The sequence below is a fragment of the Doryrhamphus excisus genome, chromosome 1 (assembly GCF_030265055.1).
Source record: "Doryrhamphus excisus isolate RoL2022-K1 chromosome 1, RoL_Dexc_1.0, whole genome shotgun sequence".
Classification (NCBI taxonomy): domain Eukaryota; kingdom Metazoa; phylum Chordata; class Actinopteri; order Syngnathiformes; family Syngnathidae; genus Doryrhamphus; species Doryrhamphus excisus.
Window position 1 is genome coordinate 9,662,472 of NC_080466.1, and position 14,896 is coordinate 9,677,367.

Sequence of the window (14,896 nt, forward strand, 5' to 3'; positions counted from 1 at the left end):
CACTGCATTGGCACTTTGGCCAAACAAGTCAGGCCGTTTTAGCCTGAAAAAAGGCTGTTTGGAAGAAAGTAATGGCGAAGACATCATAATTAAAATACTGCCAGAACGCAGCTGGCATAAAACCCAGGCCTGCAGTGGTTCTTGAATAATTTAAAATTAAGTTTCTGAAATGTGCTTGAAATGTTTGGAAAGGCTATAATTTAGTTTTGGGCGTATTATATTATGCATGATGCAGGAGTCGGTTAAAAAAACCAAAAAAACAAGAGTGATATATGACATAATGGAAGATATGTTGAAATGCTGATAGAAAAGTCTTGACAATGATAATGCAGAATATATCGGTTGCTTTGATCTGAACACAAGGATTAGACAGCATGATACATCTTCCAGACAAACAACGGATGGATTTGGGTAGACAACAACATTGCAGAATGTGGCAAAAATAATCAAAATCCATGAATCAGGTATCAGGTATGTACTCCAACTGATGTACAGTAACTTATACTAACTAACTAGACCTTGAATATCTGTCAAGGCCAAACAAGTCAGGATGATAATATAAACATTATTGCAAAATGAGTGAGTGTGTTGAAAAATCTCTCTGTGGCGAAAAACACACCTTTATTCTTAAAGGTGACCTACTATACTCATTTTGGGCCTTTGTATTGTGTTCTTACTCCTATAGAGCAGCTACACATGATAACCTGCATAGAAGGCTTTCTTGATCTTTCAGACTCCAGCACCTCTTCCATTGGTTTCCTGCCTTCCACCGAAACAGTCTGACCCTCCCCAAATCACGCCTGGTCACACTCCCTCTGCTTTATTAACGCTCTATACCAGGGGTCGGGAACCTTTTTGGCTAAGAGAGCCATGAAGGCCAGATATTTTAAAATGTGTATCTGTGAGAGCCATATACATTTTTTTAAACATTGAATGCAATAAAATGTGTGCATTTTTATGTAAGACCAACAGTTTTAGATATAATGGGCTCCAATTATGTAGACCAGGCACACTACCCCACGCCAATGGGGTGTGGCCAGCACACTTTCGTGAGCAGCGCAGTGTCCAACAATAAATCAAATACTTGTTGCCATTAATACAACTTCTGCTGCTGCATAGTTTTGAACCGTATTCAGTACACATATTTCATTCTTTTGGCCATCTTTGCCAGAAGGCTTGGTTCTGCAGCTTTAGCTATTTGACTAAAGGAGGAAAGTCTACATTTACATGTTGACATCTCAATGACCGAGGTAGACTACCGCATTACCCAGTAATAACCGAGTTTTGGTGTTTGACCTGGAAAATATCTTCAAGAAAGATGGATATGGTCAGCCGTATTGCAGTAGAAAATAGATGGACGGATTAAAATGCATAAGAAAGTTGTTAATTGTGAATATTATTTTTAACAGTCATTTCTGTGATGGTTTACTTTAAAACGTTAGCAAAAAAAATTTTTATTGTGGTAAGAAATGCTTGAGAGCCAGATACAGTCATCAAAAGAGCCCTACCTGGCTCCGGAGCCATAGGTTCCCTACCTCTGCTCTATACACACATAGCTTGTGTCTGGGCATGCCCATAAAAGGAAGTCCAGCTTTTGATCGTCAGTGTATAGTGTTACTAAAAACTCTGTAAAAAACAGCGTGCTGAGCCATCTAAAGCTGCTTTCAGGGCTCACTTCCAAATGTGCAAACCTCCTCATCTGATGCGTTGGCATCGTTTAACACGAGAATGCAACATTGTAATAACATTTATAGGTCATACAGAGGAAAAGTAAAACAGGTCTCCTTTAAGATAAAAGCTACAGTGGAACCTCTGGTACTCATGTAATTTTCCATAAAAGTAAAAATGTTTCCTTTGTTTACAAACATGTCCAGGGTGGCGTACATTATGGTGCGCCTTTTGTCGCGTCATTGCATCATTGTCTCTGTAAACACTATTGAATTAAAAAACATATTTTCAATCAAAGTTTAAGAAAAACGCAGCATCTTACCCTGCAAATGACAGTAGTAATCATGTAAACAAAGTGGTGGCACACATATAACACTTCTTCTGGAACTAAATCTTAAAATGTCCAGGATGTCAATCTCTAAAGTAACCAAATCATATAATGAGAAGAAAGTCACATGCACTAAACCTCTAAACCACTGTGACTCCAGAGATTACATTCCAGCCACAAGAGAATCAAGAGCATAAACTCCTAAATTCAGCATTCATTTCCTGTTTTGTAGTCCTCTGCTACCTACAGTCAGGGTAATCCCCCCTGTGGTTTCCGTAAGAAAATGCAATGGTTAAAGATGGAGATGGAGAACTTTCCACAAAGCCTTTTATTTGCGATGGAGCAGGATCAGGCCCATACTTATTTCCAGTCAAATGATGTACTTTTTTTTGGTTTACAGTTGCCCTATGTGCCAGAGTAATAACACACACACACACACACACACACAAAACATCTGCTCACAAAGTTCAGACACCGAGAAATTTCCTTCTGTTTGGGTTTCAGACCTCTTCTATGTGCGTAACGGAAAGCAGGATAATGAATTGTTTCTCCCCTTTTAAAGTGGTGTGTGACAAATTAAAATAAATGAAAGTCAAAACACACACACACATTTTTTTTTACAGCCTGGCCGCCAAGAGAAATATTCACTGTCTCTCCCAGCTTGCTCCTGAATAGATTTCTGGCTTTATTTGATCAATGTGCCTTCCCCAGTGGAGGAGGGTTCTAATTCTCCTCATCCTGGCTCTCCTCTTGATGGTGCTTGATCACATTCACTTCACGTCCATCTGCCACAGGCCTCAGAGCTAATTAAAGGTGGTGGCTCGCTTTTCGCCACACGTATCAACATTGGTTGGTGGGGAGATGACAGCACTATCCTGAAGTTGCTTTGATCGCTGTAGGACAACTAAGACAAAAACTGAGGTAATATGTCTTGGAGTTTGGGAGAACGTGCAGGAGGTGTGGAGGAAAACATTTTGATGGTATGGTGAATCAGCAGAGCGGCACAGGATGTGACTTAAGATATACTCATGTAGGGCAGATACTGAGACTGAATTGAAAAAAAAAATTCTTGGATATAAAGTGGAAGCTGTGTGTGAGGCTGACATACAGCAGGATGGAGAGCACAATGGATCAATAAAGTTCATAAACGACATCATCAGCTTGGTCACCGCCAAGATAGCCAACCGCCAGGCACCATCTGGCCTCATCTCACCGGACCGCGGGATCAGCCAGCGCAACCTTGCCTCACAACTCAACACCGAGAGAAAGCTGCCCAAGCATTCAGCGAGCGCACAATCAACGCATGAGTGCACACTGAGAGGTTCCGGCCAGGTATATGCAAGTGAGATAGGTCTTTAGAGAGAGAGAGACTGTGTTTGTGTGTGATTGTGTGTGTGTGTACAGCTCATTGAGGAACAGATGTTTACGGCTTCTGTGACAGTATATTCTGCAACACCGTAATGACCGTAAAAGAGACGGAGGAGAGCTCAACAAGGGAATATGGTAATATCAGGAATAATTTGGAGGCTGCAAAGCTGGGTGTGAGACGTGAGCGGAGGGGGGGAGAAGGAGACGTGTCTTGTCAAGACAAGAGGGGAGCTGTGAAGAAAGGTGCAAATTAGTCTTATGAAGGTTCAAAAGAGGTGCCATGTATGCGTCTTCAAAGGATGTGTGTGTGTGTGTGTGCGGATGCGGGCTGTGAGCATATCAGAGCAATTTTATCTTAAGATGAAGAAATAAAAGTTTCCATCCAGATTTTTTCTTGCGCTTGAAAAGGTAGTGAGGTGCAGTTTTTCGAGAAGGAACCCATTAGACTTGTGTCCAACTTATCAGAGCGTTGACACATGGCCAACATCGGTCAATATGGTGTGTATCAACCAGAAATGTGCACCAGGTAAGGTGCTCCATTTACTCTTGACTTACACAATGTAAAATAAAAAATAACACTGCTTTTCATAATGTGGCTGAGTAGTGAAGGTATTTGCTCAATTTTGCTAGCTAAAGATAAAAGCAAACACATAGTCTCACAAATACAAAAGATACTTTGGATATAAAAGATACATGCACCCACACACAAAAAAGAGGACTAACGTGACATCTGACAGTTAAGGTGGAAACATCGAGTACGCAAAGGAAAAGACGCCCTGATGCCCCTGCAAAGGAAAGATGCCTTGTTGCCTCTGCAAAGGAAAGAAATGAAAGGAGAAACACCATGAAAGCGGTTCAAGCAAGGGCAGTGGCGAAAGCTGATTGGTCCAGGAATCCAGCCTCAAGACTCCAGCCCTGAGTGTATAAAAAAGACCGGGAAGGGAAAGGAAGGGTGCTTTTTGCAGCTGCGCTGTAATAAGACCCGCCTACTTGTAGGCATACAGGGACTGCAGATAAGCCCGGACGTCTGTATTAGGTATTGTTGTCAGGAATAAATAATCTGGTTCTCATTCTGTGATTTGGTTCTTTGAGATTCCCTTATCCTCTATTCGAAACCCACTTAGAGTCCTCAGGGGGAGGATTTCTACAACAGTACAGCATGTAAAGCCTCCACATGGTTGTATGCACTCCTAACAATGACAGGTTGAAGCAGACAGTAGCCAACATACTACAGTCCATCAGAGCTGCTTAGCCTGCTCCACAGGTCTGTGCCAAAAATATGCATAGGACTTGGACGTCTGGCAAGTGCGCCTCTTGTTTCCCCCAAATAAATGAACACATAACAGTACAGCTACAAGGTTGCTGCCTTACTACAGCCTCCTCCAACTCTTCCACTTGGACTGTTCTTGGTGTCTCCTCATGCACGCCGCGCCGTGCTGAATAACCTTCTGGCCACAGCCTGTATGAGCCTGGATGAGCTTGTGGCGACGGCACAGGAAAATGCAAAACTAGCCAGGAGTTAATCAGAAAAGATGAGGAGTGGGAAACAGTCTGTCACGACCACCTGCAAAACCATCCAGTGGTAATTGCCTCCTTTTTCCACCATTTGTTTTTCATCTGCACAACAGCAGGTAAAATTGAATCACAATTGCTTCCTACCTGGGCGGGCTGGTATTGCAGACTCAATGAGCATGTGATGAGTATGTGTTCCCTGTTTTTGTTTGTTTTTTGTGCAGTTTAGCCAGTTTCTCTCTAACAGACAGAGATATTGTCAACGGCATACTGTATCAGTTGATGATGAGGATAGAACACAGAAAAATGTGCTTTCCAAATATTTATTTTGGTGGCATAGGCTGGAAAACACAACGGGGCCTTACAAGGGACTACGATTCCGATACTGATCATCCATGAGTGAGATCAGTCGATACCGATCACATGGATTAACTGTACATATTCATTCATTCATTCATTCATTTTCTACCGCTTTTTCCTCACGAGGGTCGCGGAGGGCGCTGGAGCCTATCCCAGCTGTCTTCGGGCGAGAGGCGGGGTACACCCTGGACTGGTCGCCAGCCAATCACAGGGCACATATAGACAAACAACCATTCACACTCACATTCATACCTATGGACAATTTAGAGTCGCCAATTAACCTAGCATGTTTTTTTGGAATGTGGGAGGAAACCGGAGTACCCGGAGAAAACCCACGCATGCACAGGGAGAACATGCAAACTCCACACAGAGATGGCCAAGGGTGGAATTGAACCCTGGTCTCCTAGCTGTGAGGTCTGCGTGCTAACCACTATTTATTTATAATGAGTGTTATTAGTCTGTTGGCACACAGTCCATGTTTTCCTTACATGACCTACTCATCAATCAATTTCAGTGTTTTCATTGGCTATCCACCGTGTCAGTCATCTTTAAAATAGGATGTAACTGGCCTGATCCAATGTAAGTTGAAGACGGGCTGGTACATCTATTCATTTTCTATGTCACGTGGGTAAGCTGGAGCCTATCCCGGCTGATTTGGGGTGAGAGGCGAGGACACCCTGGACTGGCCACCAGTCAATCGCAGGACATCTATAGATCCACAACCATTCATAATGATTTATGATAATTTACTGAAGGTTTTTGGACATGTGCAGAAATGGAAATGATGAAAGTTAGCAGCAGCGTTTTTTGTGTCTTTATGGATGTAATACTTGGTGTGGCCTAACTATTTTACAGGAGTACATTTACTGCATCATTGTCAACATCATTTTTGGCTTGAGATTTATTTGCAGTTGCAATACTGTGAGACTTCAAATGTGTCCGTCTTATGTTTGTGACTAGTCTAACATTTATGTTTAGCCAGCCTGCAGTCTAACTGCATCCTAGAATGATGTACTGTATATCAGTCAGATCTCAGTGAAATAGTTTCCCAATGATGTATATCCTTGGTACACAGTTGGGCTACCCCAGTTTCATCATGAAAATTATATAGGGATGTCAAAGGGTTAAAAACTGTATGTTGTCAAAGTGCCATAAAGGCAACATATGAGGGGCCTTAACTGCACGTTTATTCCCTGAATCACGAGCAACCCATTTCATGAAAAATACACATTGCATATTGCCTCATTTCAGACAGTCAGTCCACTGGGAATATTTCTGTTACAGGAAAGTGTCAAACTGGAGTCGGTGACAGCTTTGCAGCTACAGTATAACAGCCTTTACTCATCTGGGAAGACTTCATGTATGATTTTGGCGCGTGTCTGGGGGAACTTTGGTGAAGTCAGAAGCCACACATAATTGATGAAAGATGTTTCGGGGGGGTGAAGTTGGGTCTCTCAAGTTGAAATTTGTTCTAGCATGGCTTGAGGGACTTTGTTGTGTCCATCAAGATTGCTTTCAATGTGATCAGGTTTAAAGACAAAAATAGTTATGCAAGTACTGTATATGATACATTCTTAGGTCGATTGTGTTTAAAAGCGCTGTTGAAATCATACAACTCACAAAAAAGAGGGGTTTCCTAAAACATACTGTTTTTAGTCTCAAATTTTATTGTTCTACATCCGGAGGAGCATTGCACACACCTGGACAAAGTGACAGTACAGTTTAGTTGGCGCCTTAGGGAGTTACATGCCATGTAGGACATTGCAAAAAAAAAAAAAAACAACTAAAAACCCACCTCTTTAAATCTGTTTTTAATGTTTTTAATGTTTTAACTGTGTATTAACGAATGAATGTTGTATTTTGATGTGTCTTCTACTCTGTTTACTTGCTTTATTCAACTCCATTCTTCTGTAAAGTGTCTTTGAGTATTTTGAAAGCGCTATACAAATAAAATGTATTATTATTATTTTTTTTTTTTTTAAATAATAATAATAAAGGGTCTCAAACCCTCTCCAGCCCTTTGATGTGGAGCAGGTAGCAACCAAATTCCAACATGTAACATGTATTTGCAAAATGACAGAAATGAAAGCCAGATCAGGGCACGGTGACTTTTGGAAACTTGTAAACAGAGAAGTCTTCCCTCCTCGCTGTGCGTGCAGTAAAACTAACAGCCTTTTTTGGATCTACTCACCTCTGTGAAATGGCTTATTCATGTATGAAAATAATCAAAGGATATGAGCTGCTTAACTTGTACTTTTGAGTCAAATTACAAAAAAAAAAAAACCTACAGTAATTGTTCAGTAACACCCATCACATTGTCCTCTTAATGATGCATGTCACCACTGGTAACCACTGTCCTAGACTCCGTTACAGGGCACATACAATGGTGTGAAAAAGCATTTTTTTTGCATGTGTGTCACAATTATATGTTTCAGATCAAACAAATGTTGTTGTGGACTCCTACGGAGCAGCTGCACACAATAACCCACACATAAAGCTTTCGAGATCTTCCAGATTCTGAATCACTGTGTGTCAGCGAGTGCAGGGGCAGTCTCTCCAGCTCAGATGTCACAATGTTTCGGTGGTACTCAAGTTTTTGTCACCCTCCCACCCGATAATTTATTTGTACTTAAAATTTAACACATGAAAATGGAGTGGTGAATCAGACAATAGATAAATAAAAACAATGTGTCCGACACAATCAAAAGTTTGATATGTGATATACTGCATATGATAAAAATTAGCTTATTTGTTAATGACGCCAAAGAGCTTTGGCAAGAGGCAATAAAGGAGTGAAAAAGGAACAGACTGACCATTTACATGTATAGCAAGGCCACAGACAATCTCTCCGGATAGCACGCCTGGGAGCACTTAGTGCTCTTAATGGTTAGTTATGTCAGGGTGTGAGAACCCAACCTCTTTCACTGATGAGGGGTTTCCAACTGCACATTTTAGCAACAATCGATTCCAGCAAAATCTGAATCCTTTCTACATTTCTGTGAAAAAAAAATAAAATAACAGGCCCACATAAAATGACTAATACTAATGAAGAGCCAGTGACATTTTTCAGAAAATAACCTTGGGCATACATATGTCTACAATTTATGTAAATAAACCTCCTTAAAACAAGTACTGTACAATCCACGAATAAGTTGAAATTAATTCTGTATTAAAATATCTAAAGGAAAGGGTCAGCCATATTGGAAGGTCAGTTTTCATGACAACAGGGGAAACCACTACATTGATGTAATCAATGTAGTAATCACTAGTTGACAAATTTAATTCACACGTTGCACTGTTGGACCTTAATAAGGTTCGAAGCAGAACTTTAAAATGCATACAGAAGAAATGAGACAAAAACACTTTGAGGATATGCTTTCCATACAGCACAATGGAGAGTGCGCCATCTTGATTCTGAGTGTGTTTTCTTTAAAGGAAGAGTGGAGCGTCAGGTTGTGCAGGGGCCTCAAAACGGCAGATGGCTATGTGGAGATGTTGTAAGGGGCATCTCTAATGACGGAAGATCCTCGTCTACGTGGTAATGACTGTGGTTTTTCAACACAGTTCACAACGCCTGCCTGACAAAGGACTTTTTCCAGAGAAACAAGGCACTCTTTTGCACCATCCTGTGTGTTCCTTTGATCTGAATCCAGTTGAGAACATTTCGGGAAGGATGGCAAGTGACGTTTAGAAAAATGACTATCAGTTCCAGACAGTGCATTCCTTTCGTGAAGCCATCTTCACCACCTGGATCAACATTCCCAATAGCCTCCTAGAAAAACTGGCATCAAACCAATTTTTGAGGTGATTAACAAGAATGCCACCACAACTAATTAATGAGTCCCTTTTTGAAAATTTTATTCCCATTTTAGAGGTGTTTTATAGAGGTTTATAGAGCTATGGTCCTAAACTCTTGATTAGCTGAAGAACAGCCTATTTCTGTTTTACACAATAAATAGTTTATTCAAATATGCTTTTGCTAAGAGACCCGATCTCTCTGTGTGGAGTTTGCACGTTCTCCCCGTGCATGCGTGGGTTTTCTCCGGGTACTCCGGTTTCCTCCCACATTCCAAAAACATGCTAGGTTAATTGGTGACTCCAAATTGTCCATAGGTATGAATGTGAGTGTGAATGGTTGTTTGTCTATATGTGCCCTGTGATTGGCTGGCCAGTCCAGAATGTACCCCGCCTCTCACCCGAAGACAGCTGGGATAGGCTCCAGCATACCCGGGACCCTCATGCTTTTATTTCATTCTTCTTTTTATTTTTTGCAGCACAACTTATAACCTCCTTAAGATCCAACAGGACAAAAAGTTAATTTTTGCAATTTTTCAACAGGTAGTAACATTTTGATCAGGAGTGTGTACTTATTATTAAAAATTACTATCTTCCTCATTATCACTAAGCGTGAACTGACAACTATTGTCTACCTACACAGCATTAAAGTGTCAATAAACTCAAAAAACTTTAAAAATATGTTATCTTTATGTCACAAGTAAATGTGCATGCAATAGTTTGTTTCGGTTTCACTTGTGTTGACAACAGCCAACCAGTCCGAGTGACGACATAAATGGAGTACTATTACAAGACTGCTGATGCCACCAATGTACTGTATATGTGCATGAATCGCTGCATTCGGGCAAGAAAAGAAGAGGCACTTACATTCTGCTGTTTGGAATGATCTTGTGTCCATCTTTGTACCAAGTGACGAGGGGCTGAGGGAAGGATGCAAGGGGAGGTGGGCTGAGCACGGCAGCTTGGCTTTGACTCGCTGTGATTCTCAGCTCTTCGCCTGAGAACCTTCCCAAATCTAGACAGAAGTGAGATTTACTACCGTATTAACATGCGACAACTTATTGGTTTAAGTTTTTTTTTGTGTGCTTGTTGTACTTACAGGCCACCTGCACCTCAGTCCTCCAATGTATGATGGCGCCCATCCGATTCCTGACACTACACTGATAAAGGCCAGCATCAGTCCTCTGCAGAGATGGCACAAACAACCTAGAGATAAAGCACAACAGACACAAATATAACAAATATTAATTTGATTAATCCATTTCATATACCTGGAGATGCACTTTGACTTCAGAGGAAAGGCAGCCAAACGCCTCATTCATAATATGGCAGTGGGGATATCGGCGGTGGGGATTGCCGTTTTAAAGCAAGTATCAAAGTATGTCGATATCGATGCCGTGCTTTTCCGCTGTTTAGCCAATCGATCATATTTTCGGTGTTTCCATTTTTTTTTTAACACTTTTGGCAACATTTCACTAGTCTTCCACCAAAATGTTTATTTTGTTTGTTCTCTATTCCTGAGAGGCAATTAATGTTGTTTTAATGGACTGGGATTCTCTAATGGCAATCTTGGCATGGGATGGAGGTTGCGCTGCTGCATAAACACACATGTAATGACATCCACACAAACCAACACGCACACACACAATTACACACAAACTCGCTTGACAAACTGGACATCGCTTAGGGGCTCATTATGAATAACAGGCCAGCCAAGTATTTAACTCCCAGGCTGTCAGTGCATAGTGCCAAGTTGCACACACAACATATGCACACACACACACACATTCACTGCTGTATATTCTGTGTACATTGTGTAAATTCTATGTGTTATACTTAAATAATTCAAGCAATTTGGTTTAATCAGGAAACTGGCATAACATAGCAGCTCTCCCTCTCTTTCGATCAGGGTCCATTATACAGTCATCCCTCGCCACATTGCGCTTCCATTTTGGGGATTTTGGGGATTTACTCTCACAGTTTTTCAAAATATATTAACTAATGAATCATCAGTATTTCATGGTTTAATACGGCCTATTAGTAAATTAGTCATGCATATAGTATATGCAAATTATAAGTATTTTTCTACCTAAATTAAGCATTTTTAAGCGCAAAAAAGTGCTTTGGATGTAACATAATAATTTATTTAGGAGGTCATAAACAGGTTTTTCATTCATTTTCTATACCGCTTATGCTCACTAGGGTCGTCAGTATGCTGTAGCCCATCCCAGCTGACAAACAACCAGCAGACAAACAACCATTCACACTCACATTCATACCTATGGACAATTTGGAGTCACCAAATTAATTCATTCATTTTCTACCGCTTTTCCTCACGAGGGTCGCGGGGGGTGCTGGAGCCTATCCCAGCTGTCTTCGGGCGAGAGGCAGGGTACACCCTGGACTGGTCGCCAGCCAATCACAGGGCACATATAGACAACCAACCATTCACACTCACATTCATACCTATGGACAATTTGGAGTCACGAAATTGAATATCAATTTTGACAGTTGCCAATCAATACAGTGACACAGTGGTGTCACAACCGATATTCTCTGGACAAGTTAAATCAGGCAACTTAAATCAACATTTACAATATGCATGTGTGTATTGGTGTATGCCAGCATGTCTCTTTTTGCAAAAGTCAAGAGACCTCAACCCACACACACGACACACTTCTGGACTTCAAAATGAGGGTGATGTGCACTTAATCCTTTTGACTTGTGGTAACAAAATAAGGGAGTCATAAAAAATAGCTACACTAGTGCTTGTCAAATTGCGTGTGCGTGTGTCAGGGAGGACGCGAGAGGCTTTCAATTAGGCTTTACAGATTTCATGTCGAAATTTGTAGTACTCAACATGCAATTTGACTCTTGAATATACTTGTATGCTATCTCTTTTATCAGTTTATCTAGTATTTGAAATTGGGGGAGAAATGGAAAATTATCGTCACTTCTGTGTGTGTGGGATGGGGTGGAGGTTGAATAGTTGGGAACCACTGGCCAACTGGGAACCAACATTGAGGCAGCAAAGTATACAAGTGATAATATGACTACATACTATAGCTCATAGACAAACCTTTTGCAAATGGTTTGTTATTCTGCACCCAGGTTAGTGCATCCTTAGTGCCTCAGGCATCACATACTCACTAACATAATATAAACAACAGCATATGTGGAAATTAGCTTTTTAAAAGTAAGCATCTTTTGTGAAAGTGCACTCTTATGAAAATCAATCTGTGAGAAATTCATAATAAAGTTCATATCTTTAAAAAAAATTCAACCAAAAAGAACTCTTGTTAAACCAAACTCTGACTTAAAAATAACTCTACATCAGGATGTATAATGGATGGTTTTCTCCAATGAAATCATGAAATCTTTAAATTCTCCCTGAGGCAAGATATTATTGTTATAATTGAAAAAATTGTCTTGCAAGAGAGCCATCAAATCTCCAGATTTCCATCCCACCATCCATCTGTTCACCCTTTTCCCCTACCCCTTATTATGTTCAGGGTTGTGTGTGTGTGTGTGTGTGGGGGGGGGGGGGGGGGGGGGGGGGGGGGGGCAGAGGCAGATCATATCCCAGTTTGAGAGGCGGACAAGACTGTAGGTACTGAATGCCAGATTTTGCAGGGTAATCATGAATGGGGCGGATATTGAAACCAGACGTTTCTTCCTGAAAAAAAGCCTGGTTTTAAAGGTGTTAGAAGGACTGGGGATAAAGTCTAGTCATCAGATTTGGTAGATGTAAGTTCACTTTGGTGTTTGACTTGCAATACATATTTTTTTTTTTTATTCAAGCAAAATATGACACACGGCAATCTGACCTGCCAGTCTGTCATAGAAGCGACTTTCTCAAACTACAACTGTCATAATATTGAAAACAGGCCAATGTGTTACACAACGCCTCCTGCTGTCTCAGGCTCTTCCTTTACCCAAGCGTATAAACTCTCCCAAGTTTGCCACTATTATGAATGATGTTGAAAAACGGTTTTATTTCACAGCAGCAGTGTTGCCAAGAGGGACAGCTTGGCTCTTACCAAACAACACAGGACCTAGAGAGAGGCACACAGAGTGTAGAATAATGGAAATCTACAATAAAACTTCTTGAATATATTCCTTCACTCAGAGTAGAGACAGTGTATAAATAAATTATGTCTAAATTTGAGTTGGTACAAAAATGATGATGCCAGCATAAAGATAAATGCATTCATGTTACTGTACTTTTCCCAGTACTGATTGAGGAACATGGCCTTATGGGTTATTGCGCCACTCATTCATGCCATTTTATATAAACAGAGATTTTGCAAACAAGATTTCCGTGTACTTTTGTATCCTGTAAGAACAAAGCAGCCAGTTGGTGCCAGCTGACCTGTATTGTGGTGTCCAGTCGGTGATGTTGCTGTTATTGAGAGACCAGCGGTACTGCAGCGGCCAGCTGCCTCCAGCCAAGCATGTCAACACCAGTCTGTTTCCCTCCAACACCACTTGCTGCGCCATTCCAACCCCTCGTAGATAGGGAGCCACCTCTGATCAACACAAAGAGAAGACAAAATACATATTTTTCAATGGCAGGCATTCCTCCTCAGAAGACAAAGTACTTGGGAATACATTGGGGATCAAGGAAAATAAAGGCAAAGTCACAGCTGCATGACCTTACAGTAAAACCTCAGGTTTCAAAGGAGTCGGTTTTCATCAAATATTTCTGCTAAAATTGCACCTCAGTTTTTGTGCAGTTTTGCACTTAAACTAATCAGTTTGCCCTGTACATTTCCGTGAAATCAAGCGCCCAAACAAAGCGCCCAAACAAAGCGCCCAAACACGTTGCTGACTCACTGTGAATTTGACTGTTAAATAACCCGCCATGGGGCCAAAAAAGGTTGTGAGTGCCAGCAATGTGAAAAAGAAAACATGACTGAATTCAATTTCATTAGGATGTACAGGAAGTCCACATCAACAGTACGTTACATCCATTCATTCCATCTCTTAAATATTATTCCATGTTGTTTACATGTGAAACTATAACTGTGAAACTACTATAATTATTCTCTCTAAAATGTACATTTGTTCATATTTTGTGGGTGTCTGATTAATTGGATTTGTATTATTTCCGATGGGAAAAATCTCCATGATTTCTGTTTGTCTGGCCGCTTTAATCTATCAAGAATTAACATCAAAAATCAATCAACTGTATTTTCTATAATGTATATATTGCATATTCTGACTTAATCTCCAAAAGCTGACCTGCACCATTTGGTAAATGTAGAAAATCATAAAGTCATGATTCAGACATCTGACATATAAAAACATGAGCAAAGCAGACTGCTCGACTAATGCATTTGAGAATTATGCTCTTAAGAGCAAGACTGTAAATCGATTCCTCAAACTGCATTTATGCTGATGAATAGTGCAAACTGAGAAAGAATATAAAAGGCCACATGTTTATTTGCACAGAATCAAAAGGTGTGTTAAAATTAACAATACAACCATTACGACATTCCACAGCTAGGTCAAAAAGTACTTGACCACAAAATAAAATGGTGGAATTTAAGCAAACACTTTCTGCTGTGAAAGTCGACATTTACCATTTAGGCACTCCAGGCATGTTTTGCAGGCACTCAGTAGTACTAGGTCCATTTACATCATTGTAAACATATTGATAATGTTTCATACTTGGATGAAAATAGTCACTAAACTCTGATGTTTCCTCTTGAGAGATCTTTGCCAAGACCTTCATATATTCATTCATTCATTCATTTTCTACTGCTTATCCTCACAAGGGTTGTGGGCATGCTGGAGCCTATGCCAGCTGTCTTCAGGCGAGAGGCGGGATACACCCTGGAGTGGTCACCAGCCCCTTCATAT

The 14,896-nt window shown here is 40.7% G+C and overlaps 1 protein-coding gene across 3 annotated transcripts in view; it reads right to left on the bottom strand.

Moving 5' to 3' along the window:
• sdk1b (sidekick cell adhesion molecule 1b) overlaps positions 1-14,896 on the bottom strand; it is a 260,867-nt gene that overhangs the window by 152,496 nt on the left and 93,475 nt on the right. For all 3 annotated transcript variants that reach the window (XM_058079957.1, XM_058079948.1, XM_058079965.1), the window contains exons 3-5: positions 13,404-13,560; positions 10,131-10,237; positions 9,899-10,046 (exon numbers count right to left, since the gene is read on the bottom strand). In XM_058079957.1, the coding sequence (XP_057935940.1) occupies positions 9,899-10,046; positions 10,131-10,237; positions 13,404-13,560 (412 nt within the window). The remainder of the gene's footprint in view (positions 1-9,898; positions 10,047-10,130; positions 10,238-13,403; positions 13,561-14,896) is intronic.